General features: G+C 31.8%; 3 protein-coding genes across 3 annotated transcripts; 2 read left to right on the top strand and 1 right to left on the bottom strand.

The window, feature by feature from the left end:
• Positions 1 to 5,556: 5,556 nt before the first annotated feature.
• Positions 5,557 to 10,531, top strand: LOC137838100 (transcription factor bHLH68). The gene is made up of 9 exons (XM_090301314.1): positions 5,557 to 6,231; positions 6,491 to 6,782; positions 7,351 to 7,428; positions 7,686 to 7,751; positions 8,320 to 8,385; positions 8,700 to 8,756; positions 9,204 to 9,248; positions 9,469 to 9,513; positions 10,016 to 10,531. Exons 1-9 carry the CDS (start codon positions 6,014 to 6,016, stop codon positions 10,148 to 10,150), a joined length of 1,002 nt encoding a protein of 333 aa, XP_090157440.1. The 5' UTR covers positions 5,557 to 6,013; the 3' UTR covers positions 10,151 to 10,531.
• A 3,972-nt stretch (positions 10,532 to 14,503) lies between these two features.
• On the top strand, positions 14,504 to 17,198 carry LOC150028157 (protein FAR1-RELATED SEQUENCE 8-like). The gene is made up of 4 exons (XM_090301073.1): positions 14,504 to 14,615; positions 15,189 to 15,274; positions 15,361 to 16,541; positions 16,616 to 17,198. Exons 1-4 carry the CDS (start codon positions 14,504 to 14,506, stop codon positions 17,196 to 17,198), a joined length of 1,962 nt encoding a protein of 653 aa, XP_090157199.1.
• Positions 17,199 to 17,801: 603 nt separating this feature from the next.
• On the bottom strand, positions 17,802 to 18,710 carry LOC150028156 (uncharacterized). The gene is made up of 2 exons (XM_090301796.1): positions 18,137 to 18,710; positions 17,802 to 18,064 (listed from the first exon to the last, which is right to left on the bottom strand). The coding sequence occupies exons 1-2, from the start codon at positions 18,452 to 18,454 to the stop codon at positions 17,891 to 17,893; spliced, it is 492 nt and encodes a 163-aa protein (XP_090157922.1). The 5' UTR covers positions 18,455 to 18,710; the 3' UTR covers positions 17,802 to 17,890.
• Between the last annotated feature and the right edge of the window lie 3,807 nt (positions 18,711 to 22,517).

Below are 22,517 nucleotides of genomic sequence, written 5' to 3'. Positions count from 1 at the left end.
GACAATATATTCACAACGTTTCTATTGACAAACGTTGTCCATCAAAGTGCGGTATCATTTTCGAAATTAAAGCGAGTATAAAGCGGCGACTATGAGTTAAAGCATCGTTTTATACCAAAGCGTTTGGTCTTTTTTGTATACCAAGCGCTTTGGTTTAAAACGATGGATTTACCTTAAAGCCATCGTTTTACAGTCATTTTATTATCCTAATTCGTAGCGCGTCACTTTGTTTTCGTATTTTCTTTGTCTTTCTTCTTTGCTTCGTGCTCTCTCTGCTTCTTCTTCTTTTTCATCTTCGAGCTCTTTGTCATTGTGTAAGTTTCTTTCACTCACTCACCATTGCTTATTTGTTTCTTTTTTTGTTTCTTTCCTCCATTGTTGGTGAAGGTTTTCATTGTCTTCCACCACCACTGTCTTCATTTGTTGTTTTCTATGTCTTTATTGGTTCTTTGCTGCTGCTAGTCGTCGCTGCTGCTGCCGTTCACCATCGTTGTTGTTTGCTGCCGATGCTCTTCACCATCACCGTTACTAAGATTAGGGCACCGTGTTTTTTCTCATTCAAAACATGAATAACTGTAATTTTTTTAAATGTTATTAATTGAAGGGAATAAAATGACATTTTTTACCATAGTCCAAGTTTTAGACTGAATGTAACACAAAAGTTAAATAGCCGTCTTCTTTGCTTGAAGAGAATAGACTACACACTGAAAAACAACTGTTAGAAATTCGTTATTTTAAAGTTAAAATGACGGTCATTTTTCACCTTTTCTGCACTAGTGCACTATGTAACAAACTCTAATTTGAGCATTAGAAAGTGACTTTTCACGGTAAAAAAGTCATAAGATCATTAAATATAAATCAATTTTAGAGATAAAAAAAAAAATTAATTACTATATTAACTAAATTAGATATTATTCTATAGATAAAACTTGATAGTTAATTAAATATTAATTTAAAAACTAATTTATAAATTTTATTATTAATAAAAACTACTTATCAATAAATTTTTAGTTTCTAAAATAGTATCTGATTTAATCAATATAATGACTAATTAATTTTTATTTAATAATTTTTTTTAATATTTGCATATATTTCTTAATTCTAATCAAAAATCAACAACTAATACTATTAATATATACTATATTATTAGTGTAAACTTTATCGTCGTAAGATTAATTATATAACATTGGCTTGATAAAAGAAAATAAGAAAAATAAAAATCAAATAGCGTCGTTCTGACAGATGTATAACAGCAACTATATTTTAAATTGTTTTATTTTAAAGACCGTGCATGTAATGCTATACAAAAGTAAAATAGTTTTTCAGTCACAACTCCTTCACCCAACGCCTACCTTCATAGCTTACAACTCCAATATTATTTATTTAAAAAATTACTGTATAACTTTATGAGTCAATGATCAAATTACAAATGCGTTACTATTCACAATCAGACCAATCAAATTGATTTAAATTGTAATGTATGTTAACCATAAACATTAAAATTTAGAACTATAAAGAGAAGTAGAAAATCAATTTTAACAAATATCTCACTAAATTTTAAAATGTAAGATTTAAGAAGAAGAAATGGAAATAAAGTGTGATCCAATTTATAGGAATTTACTATAATTGAAACAATATTTATTAAACTCGGTCATGAGATAGAAACTCAAACAACACTCACATAATAAAAAAAAATCATCATAAACCTCACTTCTTTAAAACAAAGGTCAAGGGTTAACTCTACATTTTAATCGACAATAGATAAATAATGAATCAAATAAATTAGACCATTTAAGAGATAATCGAATCCGTATATAAAAAAAAGTTTTAAACTTGATATAAAAGAGTCACCAAAACTTACCATCCCAACCGTGAAAAAACAAAAACTACAGAAGACATATTACACAATATTTGCTAAAAACCTACACAATACTTTATTCATGCATAATAATTTTAATAACAATAATTGTTCATAATAATTTTAATAACAATAATTGTGGTAGATGGTGACAATAGTATTGACAAAAATGATAATGATAATGATCAATATCAATAATAATAATAAATACCAAATGTTACACTAATTAAAATGATGATAGTAGTAAGATAAAGAAATTAAACATTATTCATTTGTATAAATTAAGTGGAACAAATAGGTTTTTTAGAACTTTAAACATATATATGATCTTAATATATATTGTATTTTGTATACATATTTTTTTGTAGTTTGTGTTATTTGTACTATGAAATATATATATTTTGTATAAGAATGTGCAATAGTTAAAGTATATCTGATTCTTCGTGAAGTTATTACTAGAGCAGGTCTTGGAGAAACTTTTTTGTTGATGTTAGTTTTTGGACATAAGAATAGGTTGTTCTCTTAGATTTTGTAGGTTTGGTTGGAAACCCTCTCTATTGGACCCTTTCTCTCTTTGTAATAGGGTTGGAGTACCTTCAAGTATTCTATATTATTTTATTTATTTTTTGCTGTTAAAAAAATAAAAAAAAATGAATCTGTTGGTATTTCAAACAATGAATTATTATATTTTATTGTATTATAATCATTAAAGAAGTCTAAGTAACTATGAAAAAAATTATCTAAAAATAATAGAATCTTAACTAATTATGTATATTTTTTCACTATTTTTAACTAAGAAATGTAGACACAAGAGAGGCAGCATGCATGGTTCACATAAAGAGAGAAAATTCTTAGAAAAATTAGATCATAAACAAAGGTTAAGAAATTGATTGATTGGGCATAGTTGAAGTGGAAATCAAAGATGAATAGGAAATGAAAGGAGAAGAGGAATATATGACAAAGAAGGTGAAGACAAAGAAGGAAAATAAAATAAGAAAATGTGGGTACAAAAGACACACAGCTTCCGACAAAGATATGAACATTAAACCCTTCTCAGCTATTCTACCTTTCTTTTCTTCCTTCCTTTTTTGACACTTCCTATATCTCAATTCTCAATATCAATATCAATACACAAAAACCTATAATTTATAACTTCTTCCCCATAACCTCTGTCACCACACTCTAAATTAGCTCGAAAATTAAGGGTTTTTTTGTTTCTTTGCGACATCAAAATGCGGCACGAGGGAATGTTTGCCTGTGGAATTAATATTGAACTCCACAATAATACTATTGTAATTCACTTCTCATGCCAAAGGAATAATTCCACCATTGGTTTTTGTTCATTATTCATCTCTTTTTTTTTTGTTGTATCTGATTAGGAATGTTCATTGAAACTAGAAGTCGCAGGCATGTGTGTTTTTTTGGATATTTCTTTGCTTATTGTGTGGTCTATGTACTACGAGTGAATGAAGTTGGTATTGACCGATCATTGAAAGTTAAATTTTTTTTTTTTTTTTTTAAATTTCAAATTGAGTAGTGTCAATGAAATTGATAATTAGATTTGGGTTGGGTAGAAAACAGTTGTAGAAGAATTGTGAAAATATAGGAATAAGAAGATTTTTAAAAATAGCAGGATAAATCATAATGAAATTTTTACTTTTGCGCAGTTGAAGGTTTGGTCTTAAGTAAAATCCAAAGCATGCGGGATATGTTTTACCTATTTTTTTGTGTCTTGAGTTACTAGTTTGCATGATGTCTGTAAAAAATTATTAAGAGGTCTAGCTGATAGATACGTTTTAATGGTTAATTTTAATGGTTTATCTTATAAATATTTGTATAAGAGGTAAGGTGTAAGGTATTTTTGTCTGTGTAACGAAGATTGAGGAAAAAAATACTTAGATTAATCGTTTGTATAAAGATTGAACTATTCTTAAAATACTTCTTATTTATTCATTTATTTTTACTAATAAAAAACGAGTAAATTCAATGCTAGAAAATTCTACCAAATATTCAACAATGACGAAGGAAAAATCTATACACATGACTTTCTATCTCACTTTTTTTAATATCCAAATAAGAATAAGAAGTTTTTAACACATTCATTTCATCTGTATTTAAGTTGAACTTTCCAGGAACGTAGCTAAGACGTTACGATAAAATATACAACACATATATAAATAACTATCACTATCAGATTTAGATTGTGATCTTGGTTGTTCAAGTAATTGTATAACTAACAAAGTTAATGAATGACACTTTAAATTTATAAAACATCAATAATTTAAAAGTAAAGAATAGCAGATATGAAATTTAAACAATAATTAGAAGATAATTAAATAAATTTTGAAATAAATAAAAAATGAAATGTTACTATATTAAATATAAAAACATCTTATAAAGTTATAATGATGTTTGGTGGATTTTACTTTAGCTCATTTGGGAAGGAGATTTATTGGGATACCCAAAAAGAATGTGTAAAAGTTTTAGGTGACAGTTTAAAATTGATGGAAACTGGGAACTAAATTCTTGGAGAAACAAACATGAGCAATGGCATGCCCTAGACATTGACCTCTTTGGTGTGTGTGATGTCAGTTCAAGCTGTTCCTCCTCTATGTAATACACTTTCATCGATTCGAACCATTGTCTTGTCCAAATACTATTATCTTCATATTATTCAACTTATTTTTCTGGGTTTCTTTTACTGGTGTATTCTTTTTAAATCACTGAAATTAGATTGATTTTTCAAAAATTTATAATTAAAATTTTAGTAAATAATGTATATTTTAGAACGAACTTTTGTACAACAAAAACTTTATATAAGGTGAACTTATGCAATTAAGAGCAGACTAAATTTCTCTTAGTTTAGGATGTGTAATGTGTCTGCTTGGGTAAATGAGGTTTGGGGAGTGATTTGAATCACAGTTGTCAACGAGATTTGAAAGCATAGAAACAGAGTAATATTTAATGGGGGTTGTAATAGATGTATTGGAAGTGTTTGCTTTGGTTCAACTTAAAGACTTAGTCTTGAGTTACATCCAAGTCTCAAGCTGCGTTTTTCTCCTTCTCTGATTGGTGTATTGACCCTTTGATCTGTATGAGAATGATGTCATGATGTATTTTTTTGGGTATAAGAGACGTGTCGAGAGAAAAAAGTTAAAAATTGTGTGCTCTGTATAAATGTTGAATCACCTTTAAAGTGATTCACATATATTCATTATTATTTGTTGATAAAAACTTCAATAAATCCAAAACCTTAGTTTGAACCATATAATAATTTCATTGATAATTTGAAAACCTTTAAAGATATATATAATTGTGAATGTGATTATATAAAAAATAAGGGTTATTAATGAATGATTACCCTTTCTCGAGTATATCACCTAGCCTATAACAAAGGAATCATGCAGAACAGTAGTTATGTTTTGTACCCTCCATCAACCAAAAAAACTGATGAGCCTGAAAATATCATTGATGAAAGTCGAGAGGTATTTGATATGGAACTAAATTGAAAAGCAGGTCAACAACCTCAGAGAGATACATCACGTTTTGAATGGCATGTGGAAAGTAGAAAGAAAGAAAAAACTTTTGGAGCAAGCATACACTCTGAAATATGTATAGAACTATAGAGAAATTAATCTTTAACCTTTGAGTTGATGTAAAAATGTGTTTATTTAATGAGTACTGTTTTAGGCCTTTCTAGTGCGCCACGTTGGTAGATATGATAGGGGAAAAATGTTCTCTAGAGTGATTATGCAGTATATTTGCAATTTTATAATTATGGGAATTCCTACCACCTTTTTCTGTCCCACTTTAAGATAAAGCAAAAGCAAAGGAAAGAAAAGAAATAACACGAAAGTGAGAAAGAAAGAAAAGCAATAAAGAAAGGCAAAGCAAAGACAAAGGTTCTCAAAAACTCCATAATTATTCAAATTTAATTCCTTCAAACGGGTCCAAGCAGTGGTGTTCACCCTACTTAATCAACCCTTTGGAGGACCTATCAAATTTTCTACAAAGGCAGTGTTTGGTTGGGACACCAAGCAAAGAAAGGGAAAGAGAAAGATCACAGAAAGAGAATAATAATACATCTTTCTTTCTTTGCAAACAGCAGCTGAAAATTTTTCTCAAAAGGAAGAAGAACAAGAAGAAGAAGAAGGCATGAATAGAGGTGTTCTTCAGAGCTCACCAGTGCAACAAATGATCACTGGAAACCCTAACTGGTGGAACATCAATATCAATAGCATGCCTCCACAAGCTCCTCCTTTCTTCTCCACCACTCCTTCAAACTTTCCCATCCCTTATGCTCCCACTTCTCTTCCCTTTCCTTCTTGGAATGAGAATCAAGAGCTTCCTGAATCATGGAGCCAGCTACTCATGTATATTTCTCTTTCTTTTTGTTCCACTCTACACAGACACACACACAAAGTAAACTAAACTAATAACATGGTTGCATGGAGACACTTGGTAAATATAATATCTGTGTTTGGAGGGTTGGAACACCATGAAATCCTAAAGTTATGTTAGAACATTCTGAAGTGTCTCAATTATTTTATTTTGAAAAAAACAATCTGTGTTTGGTTAAGGAAGGATCAAAATCTAATTGTTTTTGCCTTGTGGTGATGTTTTTGGTTATAGGAGTGGGGTGGTGGATGAACAAGGTAAGGTTGGGATGGGCCAGTTTCAGAGCAAGAAGTTGGAGAACTGGGAGGATCAAATGCTAGCTCAGGCTCCAAACGCTTCTCTTGTTGATGTTAAACAAGAAAATTCAGCTAACAGCTACGTATATGGCCATGGAAACGAAGAGCTTCAGTCATCAAAACCATCTTGGTCTCCAAAATCATGTGTCACAAGTTTCAGTAGCAGCATGTTAGATTTCTCTAACAGCAACACAGATGCAAGGCATCCACCACCAGATCGATCTTCTGAGGTAAGATTTCATACACAGAGATTCCTCTAGACTAATTCAGAATCTACAATCTTCTTATTTCATTACCTTTTCCCTTCCTTCTTTGTCATATGGGATGCAGAAATCCACTTTTCATCAAACTTTACTAATCAACACCTTTAAATTTTACCAGAATTTTTTTTTCTTATTTTAGAGTATTTAAAAAACCATTTTTTATCAGCAATAAACAACATATACCTATGAATATATACATATGAATATGAATGGATAATTAACCCACCATATTTTTCAGTGAGTATATACATGCTAAAGGCAAGATCTTCTCTATCTTTTTTGGTTTGAAACCTAATGGGTTCTCTTTTTAATTCTTTCCACAGGTTGTAAATCAAAAACATGATTAATCACTTCTATATTCCCTAAACCTTGTTTGAAATAAAATGAGTAATATACATATATATAGTTCATATACTTTACCAATGTTTTTACATCAGTTAATAAACTAACAAACTAGTACACAGATTCTCATTTTGCTGCCTTCTAGTTTTGAAAATTTCAACCTAATAAAAATCTCTTTCTTTCTTTCTCTAAGTGCAATAGCAGTGCAGCTGGTGGGGCACTGAAGAAAGCTAGGGTTCAACCCTCTGGCACAACACAGGCCACATTCAAGGTAAAATGCAAACTACCAGGCAGAAACTTCCAATCTCAACTCTCTTTCAGGCATACAAACACATGTGGGGTGTAATTGTTGTCTTTCTTGGTTGTCTAATTCCCAATCATGATTATTCTTTTTCTCTTGCTTCATCGTCATTTTACCATCTAAGAATGAGAATCAGAAACAGCCACATGAAACAACAAAATATAACCAAATTTTTAGCATGTGCGCGTGTACGACATATTTATATGACTTCCTCTTCTCAATTTCAGGTCAGGAAGGAGAAGTTAGGTGACAGAATTACTGCCCTTCATCAGCTCGTTTCCCCATTTGGGAAGGTAACACCCTAACTCATTCAAATAACACTTTTCTCAATGAAAAAATAAATCATTAACTTGTCCAAAATTATTATGGTTTTCTCTTTCACACACCCTTTTTGAAAAGAAATTATTAGACAGTCCAAGACTATAATGGTCCCCACTAATCTATATAATACATAATTGAGCATTATTAGTGTTACATATATACAACATGATAAACTCCTTATAATTAACAATTTAGTTCTTATTCACAAAGCTTTCTGTTTAATTATATGGGGTGCTGATAAAAAAGTACATGAAAATGTCACTGAAAAACTCTTATTAAACTAAATGTACATGATAACAGCATCAACATTCTTTATATAGAAAAATCCAATAATAAAAGTTTACCCATCCACATGTTTAAGAAAACTGGAATAGACAACTTTTTGCAGTTATAATTTTTTCCTTCTCTGGTTCTCTCTCTTCCTTTGCCTTTTGTCCATGATATTTTAGAGAAGAAAGAAAAGGTTGGTTTATAGCATAATATATAATTATGACTGGGAATAACTGTGGTGTGTGTGTGTGGTATATTTCACTTTTGCAGACTGACACAGCCTCTGTCTTGTTAGAAGCTATTGGGTATATCAGATTCCTTCAGAGTCAAATTGAGGTGATGTTTCTTCTCCGCTCTTTACTTTCCCAAACAACCACGAGCCACTGATGCAAACTGCACGCTGTTAAAGCTTCATTTCACATTGGAAGATTGAAATATAGATCCAATGTATATATATTTTCACAACAAAATACATAAAAAGAGAGACCACTGCACAACACAACTCATATCAGTATACTATAGAAAATATTGTTAGAAAAATGTCAGACGAATATTTAATATAAGTTTTCATATTTGTATTATTCCAATATCAAAAATTAAATTAGTATAAAGTTGTAAATATGCTCTCTTTTCCCCATCCTTTGATGCAGGCCCTTAGCTTACCATACTTGAGTGGTGGACCAGGGAATGGGAGGCAGCAGAATTCTGTAAGCAACAGCATAAACCAGTTTTTGGTTAAAAATCTAATTGAAAAGAGTGGTTTATCACCATAATTGTGTTTATGTTTACTTAATTTAAGTTGTCTAAAAAAGATTAGCATGTACTTCCTTGTCTTATATTATTTGTCTTTTATAATGATGAATGTGTGTTAAAAAAAGCTATTAATTACACAAGTTATGATGATACCTTTATTAGGATATGTTTTAATATTTTAAAGTGAGAAATATTTTAAGATGAGAAAGGAATAGGAGCATATATATAAAGCCATTTTTCACGTCCCAAAGCAAGAAGAATAATCACTTTCACTGTCTTCTCTCTCTTCCTGCATCTCTTCCCCTTTCTGCTTCCTTCTTCTCTGCATGTGCACGAGGGTACTAATTAATGAGTAATTATGTGACACTTATTGAGTCATGATTGTGATTATTTATTTTTAGGTTCAAGGAGAGAAGAATTGTATATTCCCTGAAGACCCTGGTCAGGTATGCTTTTTCCATTGGATCAATTAACCAACCTCTTAAAAAGGAGGTTGGAGATTTTGCATTTTGAAAGAAACTACACCTTTATCTTTACCTTCTTCTGTTATGTGAGAAAAAAAATATAGAAGTAAAAGCTTTATCAGATATAATATTGTTTAAAAGAAAACAAAAATTGTAAAGATATGCTTATTAAATTCCTATGGCGTTTTGCTTTCTGATGCAGCTGCTGAATGAGAACTGCTTGAAAAGGAAAGCAGCAGGAGAACCGGTAAATGTTCTCATAAAGTTCCATCATGTTTTATCTTTTGCCTTTATAATTGAAATATATTTTTTAGGATTATATTTTTATCAAAAGTAATAAATAAATAAATATGTAACAATAGTGAATCAATCCTTATACAACTTACTAAAAATAGCTAACTATCAAAATCCCAGCAAAATTACTCTGAAATCAATCAATCTACTCTAAAACAAGAAGCTCCAAAACCATAAATCATCAAGCTAAAATCAAATCTAAATTGAATTTAAGTAAACCATAAGTTCAACACTAATCTGAATAAAAAAAACAAACAGATAAAATTTTAGAAGAAATCTAAGACCAAGCCTTCAATTGAGTCAAAGAAAAAGTATCTGAACAATCAGTCGCTCCTTCTCTAAAGAAGAACTTGTTCTTAACACACCAACAGTTATGCTAAGAACACAGTTATGTTGATTACATTTTTAAATTTATTCTAATCTACATGCTTTGAATGTTGTGTATGGCTAATTAGGATACTCAGGAAGAACAACAGAAGGGGCTGAGGAGTAGAGGGTTGTGTCTGGTTCCTGTGTCATGCACACTGCAAGTTGGGAGTGACAATGGAGCAGACTATTGGGCCCCTGCCCTAGGAGGGGGCTTTCGTTAGGAAAACTTTACAATTAGGGCAGCATTTACATATAGATATGGTAGCATGCAGAGAGATAAATTCATGGAAATGATATAACATCATGAGCAGTCAATCTGCTAAAAAAAAAATCTAAGGCTGATTGCTCATGATGCTATACTTCATTCCTGAATAAAGTGTGTGCTAGCTAGCACTGACAAGTATTTGCCAGCCCTTAGAAGACTTCATAATTCATGCAAATCAAGCTTAGTTTTCTTTGTTTTCGTTAGCTTAAGTAAGATGGTGCTACGTACTAATGCGTTATGTTTCAATGTATATGCAATATTTGTATGATTAATCATTTGAATTTGCTACTCTTTTAGCAGCATTAATTGAACTGATCCATGACCATTATTATGCTCACTTACATGTTTCTTGTGGTTGTACAACTTAGTATTCTGTTTCTGTCTATTTGGATCATTACAGAAACTTGGGAACGATAAAACATTGTCGTCATTAAGCATATCGAAGCTTGTTATAGCCCAAACTTCACGATGAATACATGCCATGAATAAAGTTTAGCTAATATTTCTGAGATTTTTTATAGACTAGAAAAAATAAAATAAATATAATCCTTAGCTGTGATTCGACCCTTATATATAGGAAAAAAACATACATAGTAAAAAAGACAAAAACATATATTTTCTTACACAGAATTCAAAAAAAGGCTTCAAGTGCCTACCCTGCAAAAATTAAATAAAAGTAACTTAGAATTCAAGGATCAACTCCAGTGTTCTAACAATAATTTTTAATTGAGTGCATACATACTAGAGGTTCAAGACATCAGTTAGAGAACGAAAAATTCACTAATATTACCTTTAACGAGATAGATTTAATACCAAACCTTAATCAGTATCAAAGAAAAATATTCAGAAAGAAAAATATTCAGAAAGCTAATATTCCCGAGTACTTAGTTTTGTAAGCAAAGGCAAGTTGTTGAATCGTTTGTTATTTATTAAAAGAAATTACAAGTGGTTAATTAAAGTACCGTACTCGTGCTTTTGAGACTCTTTTAAGTAGTGATCTTCACAAACTTTTGCTTGTTATTACGGGTGCCATGTTTGTGTTCCTCGTACGTGGATGAATGGACGTAAAAGGTTTCATATATTCGCTTGAAACACACAAATACACACTCACATGCACTTGTCTATGGTTTGTTTTCTTTAATACATAAGCAACGAAATTATTAAGTGAAGGTGCCTAGGGTCCTCCAACCCTAAAATAGTAAAAAGCTCTTAGGCAAGAAGATTCAATCACAATTAAAATAGTATTAGAATCATTTATAATCTATCTGAGTGAGAATTTATTGACTTTATTAAACCACCCTCTATCGGACCGCATCACCTATTATACAGTCAAACGCACGAGTTGGTAATTAGGTTTCACTGTGAGAATGTGTGGTAGAGATCTCTAATTTCTATTTTAATTTAATATATTTAATATTACTAAATATATGACTAATTTTCATTGCTTGAATAATGGTCTCCAATCAATAAAATCACTAAATGACACTCTCTTCTGAGAAAAAAAATTATATAAGTGTTGGGGTGCTTCAACCCTTTCAATAGAAAAAATAAAAAAAATTATATAAGTGTTGGGGTGCTTCAACCCTTTCAATAGAAAAAATAAAATAGGACATGTTTAGACTTAAAGATGACTATTTCTTTTTGTCAATGTTACATTTTCAGCACATGTCTAAAAAGATTATGTCATAAAATTATTCAAAATATTATATATATATATATATATATATATGAATGATATATGGCCATCCATTATAATGCGAGAGAAAGAAAATTAATCATAAGTGATAGTTTAAATGTACATTTGACTGTTAACAAAGATAATAATAATAATAATAATAATAATAATAATAATAATAATAATAATAATAATAATAATAATAATAATAATAATAATAATGAAAATAGCAAAAATATCGCCATTATGATAAAAAAAATAATAGGATAAATATGATGGGAACATTTTACTATATGTATAGATAGATAAACATGAGAAAAACAAGAAATGTAATATAGGACTGTGTTTGTTTTTAATGTAATATGGAGGTCCAATCAAGTAGTCTTATCTCAAACGGTTTTGCATACAAGTTTAAGCATCTTTTAAATATTTTAATTTTTTTTTATTTTATTTTATTCAATAAAAAATTAAAAATATAAAAAAAAATGAAGGCAGGGATTAATTAATAGTTAACTTGGTTGGAGAAACATTAATAATTTGTGAAAAACCGAAGAATTATATGTACATATAGGCACATAGGTGATGATGACAATAATTGAAACTTAAAGCCCTTTTGCAGGAAGTTGTGTAGACATATATGAATCAGCTACCATGAATGTGACAAAACAACTACACGTCACTTTAAATTCTGTATTTACTTATCAAATCAAATCTTAAAAACAACAAAATCTAATAAGGTCACCGACAACCAAATCAAACTACGTATCTATCTTTATCATTATCAAAAAATAGTATCTTATGCGTTTTTTATTTTTTTAACTAGATTTTAAATTTAACTCAACCTTATAAAAATGTTTATAACACTAGACTTACACGTGTCATTATAAAAAAAAATTATTAAATAACAATTAAATTTAACTACAATAAATAATTAGTCATTATATAGACTAGATTAGATATTATTTTAAAAACTAAAAAATTATTGATATCTAAATGTTTTCTATTATTAATAAAAAATTATAAAATGATTTTTAAATTATTATCTAAATTAGCTAGTACTAATATTTTAGATTCTAAATTAGTCTCTAAAAGACTAATAGAAACATAAACTTAGTTTATAATATAAAGCAGTTAGTAGCTAAAGATTGATAGTTAATGGTTAGATATCAATTTAAAAATTACTTTATAATTTTTTATTAATAATAAAAACTATTCTAGATATCAATAATTTTTTTAATTTATAAAATGGTTTTTAATTTGATCAATATAATAACAAATTATTTGGTCTCTAAAATTAACTTTTATTTAATAATTATGTTGGAGTGTACACTATGAAATGTTCTTATTTGTAGTCGAGGTAGGATCTTAAACACTTTTCTTTCAAAAAAAACATCATTGATTTCTATTCTATGGTCATAAACATTGTTTAATCAGCAAAATAAATAAATTAAAAACAACATTTCAGAAGTGTTTCAACCTTTATAAAAATAACAAAGTTGTTTCTATCTGGTATCTATGGTCATGAATATGTTGATAGAACCTCCATCCCTTGGGAAAACAAATGTGTTAATTAGGTTTAAAGATGTGTTTTAGTTGAAGAAAGTGTGAGAAAAATGTTGGAAAAATGATGGACGGCACCGGCATAGGGTTGACAAAGGAAAAGATGATGTTGGTGGTGAAGAATGAGAGCCAAATATCAAACACCACGCGAGACCTTCCTCATTTCCATTGCCCAATTATTCTTCCTTTTGATCTTCTTAGATGTGACATGCATTCTCCATCATAACTTCTTTTCTTTCATTTCTTAGCTCATCTTTCTCTTTCTCATAGGACCTACCTACTGTGTTTCAAATAATTCAAGGTTTAAAATGTGTTGGCTTTTTATGTAATGAAATTCTTCAAAAATTCCAACCCAATAAATCATAAATAAATGAATATAAAAAAAATATTTGTTTGTAATTTTTTTTTTATATTATTCTTATCTAATTGGGACTTTCAACTTACAATTAGCTCAAATAGAGTCAAAGGTGAAAAATTTTAAAAAAATAACTATGAAAATGAAATTAAAAGAAGGCAAATTCTCACTACATTTCTTATTTCCAAACCTACCTTATGAGTATATGCTAAGATTTTTCATTTGCTTACAAAATTTGTAACACTTTTATTATAATATAATATGTATTTTAGATTGTATAATTCATAAGTTATTATCGGATCCAGAAATATTTTTTCATTTTATAATCTGAAATGAATTTTTAAAAACAAAATATATATTACGGATTGTAAATTCAGAAAGTGTAAATAAAAAAAAAGAAATAAAATTTATGGATTGTAGAATCCATCGGTTATTTTAAGCACAAAATGATCTTTTCGTCTTACCTATATGGAGGTGCAGGAAAACAGTGTCAATATGCCACACTTTTATGTTGCGTGAACTTCAGCCCAAATAGTTTGGACCTTGTACTTTCTTGGGCTTTATGTTGGCCCAGTACAATATGATGTGATAATTTTAGGGCAAATTCTTCCTGCACCATATCAATTTTAAGACAGCTTCTTCCTGCACCTCCATGATTTCTTCGGGCACCTCCATAAAATTTAAAAATACCAAAATTATCCTTCAGTAAAAAGATAAAAATGAGAAAGGAAGTTACTTCGTGTGGTGGGGTGCATCTGGAGGTGGTGCTTGAAGTGGTCCTTGAAGTGGTGTTGGAGGTGGTGCTTGAGAAGGTGGTTGAGGTGGTGCACGGTGATAGGTAGCAACGGTGGTAGGTGGTGCACGGTGGTAGGTAGCAGCGGTGGTAGGTGGTGTTGGCATTGGCACCGGTGAGGTACATTCTCATTCTCATTCTTCTCCCTTAAATAAATATTTCCGCATTAGTTAATCCGGTGGATCCACGGATCACATAATCTGGTGCTTAAGTAAAGCGTTCCGGATTAGATAACTTTTGTGCATACCGGATCCGGAACCTGCCAAATTCATATTTCCGGATTGTGTAATCCGGTACCAAATGAACTATGGATTACACAATCTGGAAGTGATTTTAGAACATGACTTACGTAGTCCAGTACTCAAACATGACTTACGAATTATACAATCCGGTAGTCATTTTGCTGTGAAAATTTTGACTTATGGATTACACAATCCGGAAGTCACCTGAAATGACTTATGGATTACGTAATCCGGAATTCATTATGCTGTTAAAATTTGACTTATGGATTATACAATCCGGAAGTCACGTTGTCAATTACTATTTTTGTTTTGCATATGTGAATTTATGGAAATTATAATAAAATTAAAACTTATGTTTTATGAATGAAGGTGTAAGTATGGAAGAATTAATGAATTCTGTGCATCAACATGGATTGTTTGAAGGGGACTATGGTATCCATTTTACAACAGATGAGGTGAATAAAATTTCATTTCATTTATGTTTATTGCATTATAATTTGAAGAAGTGATTTTGTAATATTGTTAGAATAACTTTGTGTAGGTGTTTCCTTCGCGAGAAGACTTACTTGAATGGGTCCGTAGGGTTGGTTATGGACTTGGTTTTGTTATTGTCATTATTAGGTCTGACATAGCAAATGGTAAGCAAGGGAGAAAGACATATGTCTTGTTAGGCTGTGAAAGGGGGGGTAGTTATAGAAAGTATAAAGATGGTTTGGAGGTTAGTGTAACTGGTACTCGAAAATGTGAATGTCCCTTTAAATTGCGAGGTAAACCTGTTGGAAAGGGTCAAGGTTGGGTACTTAAGGTAATATGTGGTACTCATAATCATGATTTGTATGATACCTTAGTTGGTCATCCATATGCAGACAGATTAAAAACGAATGAACATTCAATGCTTGTTGATATGACTAAAAGTATGGTTAAGCCAGGTAACATTCTACGTACTTTGAAGGAGAATAATGAGGATAATATGACAACAATAAAGCAAATATACAATGCAAGATACTCGTACAAGAGATCAGTTAGAGGACCAAGAACTGAATTACAACAGTTAATGATGTTGTTAGACCGTGACAACTATCTTCACTGGAGTACGTGTCATGAGTCTTCAAATATTGTTAGTGATATTTTTTGGACTCATCCTGATGCTGTGAAACTCTTGAATGCATTTAACATTGTATTCTTAATGGATACAACTTACAAAACAAACAAATATCGACTGCCTTTGCTTGAGATTGTTGGTGTAACTTGTACAGGTTTGTCCTTTTCTGCTGGTTTTGCATTCTTATCTAGCGAGAAAGAAAAGAACTTCATATGGGCATTACAAAAATTTAGAGGGTCACTTTTGACATCGCATGTGGGGCCTGAAGTCATTGTTTGTGATAGAGATCTTGCTTTGATGAATGCCATCAATATTGTGTTTCCTAAAACAAGAAATCTTCTTTGTCGGTTTCACATCAATAAGAATGTTAAAGCAAAGTGTAAAATGTTGGTAGATTCTGTCGAGGCTTGGGAAGTTGTGATGGATTCATGGAAGACTATCATTGACTGTACAGAGATTGGTAAATTTGATGAGTTTGTGAAAAATTTTGAAACTATTTGTTCACCGTGGCCATTACTTTTTGAATATGTGAAGAACACTTGGATTATTCCGCACAAAGAAAAGTTTGTCAAGTGTTGGACAAATTTGTTAATGCATTTGGGAAATACAACATCAAACAGGTATATGAATACTTTTACTTTGTTTAGAACGTGTATAATGTGTAATTGTTTTATTATGTTTTATACTTATACAGGGTTGAATCAGCTCATTGGTCTTTGAAACGAATATTACAAAATAGCATGGGAGACCTGTGCTCGTGTTGGGATGCTATCAAGCATGTTATTATACTTCAACATAACGAGATTAAGGCATCATTTCAAATGAGTCTACATGTGATAGGACACACATTCAATGTGCAATTGTATAAAATGTTGGTTGGCTCTATATCTAAACATGCTTTAATTCTCATTGCTGAAGAGTTTAATCGGGTCAATGATGTGGGATTTGATAGTGAACGATGTGGATGTGTACTCAGACAGACTCACGGATTACCATGTGCTTGTCAGTTAGCCAGGTATGCTATGGGTGTGATTCCTCTTAATGAAGTTCATGTTATGTGGACGAGACTGAGTTTTTCAGGTTTATTTGAATGTGATTCATCATCTCGGTTGTCAATTCAACAAGAATGGGATGTGATTCTATCCCGGTTCAACGAGGTTGATATTTGTGGCAAAGTGACAATCAAAAACAAGTTGCGTGAAATTGCCTATCCGGACATGACAACATTATGTGCACCACTAGTGGATGAGTTGTCAGTGGTAAGTACATATTCATAAGACTCATGTGCATTGATTAATTGAACTTGTATGCAATCTAATTTCATTATTGCATTTTGCAGGCTAGTGTTGAAAAATGGATGACAATACCGGATATGGGATACTTAATAACAAGCAGATACAATATTATCTTAGTTTGTTTGTCATTGAAACAAAATATTACTATTTTTCCATTGCGTACTGCACCCCCTACCGATGCTAGTCTACACCGATTACTATGTATTGGTCATGTGTATGATTCACACTTTGTGCAGGTAAGGTTATTACTCAACACATTATATATATATTCCTTTGTTTGCTAATTTCCATTTGTGGTGCAAGTAAAATTGCTTGATGATTGTCCCATACCTACCGCTGACATTTTATGGTGTACACATTGTTACCCAGAGGCAAGGTTATGGTCATCATATTACATTGCTCGGATGCAATCTTTTACCCAATTAATCAGTATTAGCCCGACATATGTGAACCTTGGAGACGATTGATGTAAACATAATTTATTATGTCGATTTCTGATACATAATTTATTACTTAAGTTTTGATTCATAATTTATTACTTCAATTTCGATTCATAATTTATTCGCATTTATGTCAGATAAAAAATAAAATAACAAACACTATAACATAAATTAATTAAACCATATTGTACACATACAAAGTTACTATCATTACAATCATGTAATAAAAAAATATCAACGACGTCCACGAACATTACGTGATCGTCTCGTGTAAACTGCCCCGTCATCTGTCACACTCCGGGCTAACTGCAGCGCTGCCTCCGTACTCTCATATGCGTCAGTGCCTGCAGTGACCTGACGACAATCTATCATGCGCTGGAGGATACTAACAATGCGCCTAAATATACCCTGCACCAATTTCAAAATAAATTAAACTTGTTAAATATATTGTTTAATCACATAACAATAAAAAAAACTTACCGCATGTGCACGCTCATCTTGAGATGAATGACCTGCATGCTCAGCATTTGGACTACGAAGGCGACGACGTGGTACAACACTGGGTCGATCTCCAAGTTCACCTCTGCGAATGTATGGGTGTGATACCGTCCTAAACCAAGACATGTACTCAGGAACACATGCAGATGGACTAGAAGCAACTCTCAAACCTGTCACCACGTGGTAATCAAACTGCAACCACCTTTGATCAATGACATGTGCACTAGGAGCATCAGCCGCCATCGGTGATGATGGAATGCTCTGCTCGTACCCAAATTGGCGCAAAACACGCTCGGGCATATGTCTATGTGATAAGCTGCCCAATCGCAAGTGACCCGAGAATAAATAGATGGTCTCAAATGGTCTGCTCAATCTATGGTCCTCATACGGAGTCCAGATGATGTCATCGTGTGTGACCCCATCCAACTGCGCCCGCACATCACCAACTGCGCAAATCTAATGGGCAACAATATACCGTGCTGCCCGCGGGTGTACATCGTCATATGAGGGATTAATATCCCTTCTTCCCATGCCCGAGAAGTGCTCATAAATCCATGCCCGAGAAGTGCTCATAATTTCCTACCCTAAACCCTAAACCCTAAACCCTAAACCCTAAACAATAATTAATAAAGATAATTTAATTGAAGGTTTTTTCGTTCTTATCTCACCCTCCCAAAGCTTAACAGTAACATGGTCAGCAAAATTTACCAGTAAAGATATATCAGAAGGTCCTCCAGGAAACCCTTCTCCGTGCTCTACTTGGTCATCATTCTGTAATTCTTGTTCATTGTCATTATCAATATGAACATCATCATCAATCCTTTCCTCGACACCACCTCGGTCTCTTCTACGGACGGATGCCGTCGGTCTTCTGCGGTCATGATCTTGAGATCCACCACCTCTAGTTTTAGCCATATCTATCCACAACACAATTTAAATTTCAATTATTTACAAATAATAAATAATATAATCATGAATTTGTGTACATAATATAAAATTTAAAAATAGTTTTTAACAAGTGGGTTGTAAACTAAATATATAACAAAAACACAAAAATGCAAACTTTGTAAGAATATTACCGGATTACATAATCCGAAACACACACAATGTAAACCTAAACCGGATTACATAATCCGAAACACACACAATTAAACCTAAACCGGATTAGGTAATCTGGAATTACTAAAACACCTAAACCGGATTACCTAATTCGGAATTACTAAAATAAACTAAACCGGATTAAGTAATCCGGTATTACTTTCCATTCACAACTATACCGGATTATTACATAATCCGGTGCCTATTATGAAAAATGCACACAGTACTGGATTACTAAAATAACCTATACCGGATTATGTAATCCGATATTACTTTACATAAACAACTATACCGGATTACATAATTCGGTGCCTATTATGAAAAATGCACAGCGTACCGGATTACACTACAAACGGATTACACAGCAGCAACAGGTTCAAAAGCAATGAAAAATATGGAAAATTCAACTTACTAACCTGTGAAGAGGACACTTTGGATGTGTGAGTGCTAGAGAATGTGGAGTTTACAGAGATGAAGAGAGATGATGAGAAAAAATCTTCCAATGGAGGTGTGGAGAGATAAAGAGAAAAAAATCTGAGAATGGAGGTGTGGAGTGGCGCCGCTGCAGAGAGAAAACGCACAAGTGAAAGTGAAAGTGAAGATTAGGTAGGTTAAAGGTATATTAAACTATTATTTTTAATTTTTAATATTTTTACTGAGGGGTATATTAGTAAATGTACTTTTAGTATGGGGTGGGAGAAGAAGTCATGGAGGTGCAGGAAGAAGCTGTCCAATTTTAACCTTCACCATTTCAATTTTTTAAATTTCCAAAACTACCCTCCTGCACCATATCAATTTTAACCTCCACCATATCAATTTTTTAAATTTCCAAAACTACCCTTATTCCAAATTAAAAAATCCGAAATAATAATTATAATTGAGAAATAAAAAAATACATGCTGGAAAAAAAATTCTGAACACAAAACTAAAAATACATTATGGATAAAAAATTTCAGAATTCAAAAATATGTTCCGAAAATTGAAATCCAAAATATTTCAGATAAAAGTTTCAAAATTAATTTTTCCCATTTTTATGTAAGGTTATTTTCGTCATTTAAGAGGGGTATTTTTGTCATTTTCTAGAGTTGATTGGGTGCATGTTGAAATTGATATGGTGGAGGAAGAAATTGCCTAATTTTAGTTAAATCCAAATCTGATTTATCAAGATTTTAAACAAACAGGAAAAAATTGAGTCAATCAGACTTTTAAATATAATATATTAATTCTAATATCATGTATGATTAAACTTTAAAATGAAATAATATAATATTTATTATATATATATAGATAAAATAAATAAGTTTGTTATAAATATAATACTCTGTTATACAAAATATTTTCTATTAAGAAAAAAATTTGTATTATTAATATTAAAAACTTTGAACTTAATGCATGTTCAGTTTCCTATGAAATTAATATCAAATTTAATTAATTTGAATAATTTTCAATATTCAGATTTCAAAATTCGGATTTGGGACTCATAGAAACACGCATTCACTACTCCAGAAGGTACATTGGATTTGGTTGTGTAGGAGTGTGATATTGTTGGGCTTTATTTAGAAGGCTTTCTCCAATCTACCATAGCCTTTGGGTCATTAATGTATCCATGCTTTCATGACTGTTTCTTCCTGCACCTCCATATCTTCTTCTGCGACCTCCATCCACAATATGAAAATACATTTTTATCCTTTTTTGTCACACCCATAACAGTTTCCGGATTATGTAATCCGTAAAACATTTGAAAAAAGATTTCCGGATTACATAATCTGGAAGCTAAATAAGACTTTCGGATTATGTAATTCAGAAAGTAATAATGTATCTGAAAAAAGGTTTCCAGATTATATAATACGGAAGCTAATTATAAATTTGAAAATGACTTCCAGATTATATAATCCGGAATATTATAGAGGGGCATTTTTGGAAATTCAAAAATATATGGAGGTGAGAGAAGAAGGTATGGAGGTGCAAGAAGAAACAGTCTGCTTTCATTTGACCCAAAAGCAGAAAAACAACCATGAATTTTGTGTAGCTAAATGCAGGTATTTCAACCCAATTGTTGCTTACTTCATTTTATGTTTAATCTTTATTTGCCTTTTCTGACAATAAACTAAGTTCAAATTATCTCTGTTTATGATGTATTACATTTTTGTGCCCACAAATTATTTAATGGTGCTAGATGAACATGTGTATGTGGTCTCATTTAACCTATGAAAAGTAAATGGAATATAACAATTTTAGAGTACTATGTTTTAGTCCCTTTAAACACACGGTTTCTTGATAATCAAAAAGTGACTGCATGAAAAATTGGCTTTTCTCTATTAATTGAGCATAGGTTTGGAGAAGTAAATGGATAGCCTTGATTTGTACAAAATTTCTGAAAAATTCTCCCGAAATAGTTTTTACCTGAAATTCCACGTAAGAATCTCAACTGAATTTGGGATAAAACGCGACAAATTTCAGGACAAACGGATGAGTATTCGCCCACGAAAAAAACCAAACAGTTTCACACACAAACGAACCTTCCTTTTAGTCCTCGCAGTGATGAATAAAAAATTTATTGCCAATCTTGTAGGACGAATATGGGGCTCAAATCTCAGCCAAAACTCAGTAGACACGGTGAAGAACGTCTGGTAAAACTTTCAGACCAAAACACCCCAGGAGTAATGCGTAGTAAGTCCCAGACCGAGGGTGAACAAAACTGGTTTTCCGAAAACAAAACGTCCTGGCTTTTCTCCCCCGTATCTTCTTTTCGTGATTTTTTTATGGACGTGCCTCCTTACTCGAGTGCAAACAACATATGAAAGTACTTGTGTGAATTTTCTCAGCGCAATACGGACCCAGAATAAAATTTCAGAAAGTAGGGCGAAATTTCACAAGTATCGGTAGAGGATAGCCTTGGTATGCACAAACTTTCTGAAAAATTCACCCGGAAGAGTTATTTCCTGGATTCCACGTAAGAATCTCCACTGAATTTGGGACAAAACGCGACAAATTTCAGGTCAAACGGATGAGTATTCGCCCACGAAAAAAACCAAACAGTTTCACACACAAACGAACCTTCCTTTCGGTCCTGGCAGTGATGAATAAAAAATTTATTGCCAATCTTGTGGGACGAATTTCGGGCTCAAATCTCAGCCAAAACTCAGTAGACACGGTGAAGAACGTCTGGTAAAAATTTCAGACCAAAACACCCAAGGAGTAAGGCGTAGTAAGTCCCAAACCGATGGTGAACAAAACTGGTTTTCCGAAAACAAAACGTCCTGGC

Source organism: Phaseolus vulgaris, chromosome 4, assembly GCF_051622355.1.
Source record: "Phaseolus vulgaris cultivar YP4 chromosome 4, ASM5162235v1, whole genome shotgun sequence".
NCBI classification, from domain to species: Eukaryota; Viridiplantae; Streptophyta; class Magnoliopsida; order Fabales; family Fabaceae; genus Phaseolus; species Phaseolus vulgaris.
This window is presented reverse-complemented; position numbering and strand designations above follow the sequence as displayed.

Excerpts from the sequence above, each read along its gene's own strand:
- LOC137838100 (XM_090301314.1), top strand. The coding sequence starts at position 6,014 with ATGAATAGAGGTGTTCTTCAGAGCTCACCAGTGCAACAAATGATCACT. Across the intron at positions 7,429-7,685 it reads CAACACAGGCCACATTCAAG|GTCAGGAAGGAGAAGTTAGG; the intron begins GTAAAATGCAAA and ends TCTCAATTTCAG. Across the intron at positions 9,249-9,468 it reads TCCCTGAAGACCCTGGTCAG|CTGCTGAATGAGAACTGCTT; the intron begins GTATGCTTTTTC and ends TTTCTGATGCAG.
- LOC150028157 (XM_090301073.1), top strand. The coding sequence starts at position 14,504 with ATGAGAAAGGAAGTTACTTCGTGTGGTGGGGTGCATCTGGAGGTGGTG. Across the intron at positions 14,616-15,188 it reads GGTGGTTGAGGTGGTGCACG|GTGTAAGTATGGAAGAATTA; the intron begins GTGATAGGTAGC and ends TTATGAATGAAG. Across the intron at positions 15,275-15,360 it reads TCCATTTTACAACAGATGAG|GTGTTTCCTTCGCGAGAAGA; the intron begins GTGAATAAAATT and ends AACTTTGTGTAG.
- LOC150028156 (XM_090301796.1), bottom strand. The coding sequence starts at position 18,454 with ATGCCCGAGCGTGTTTTGCGCCAATTTGGGTACGAGCAGAGCATTCCA. Across the intron at positions 18,065-18,136 it reads AAGATGAGCGTGCACATGCG|GGTATATTTAGGCGCATTGT; the intron begins GTAAGTTTTTTT and ends AAATTGGTGCAG.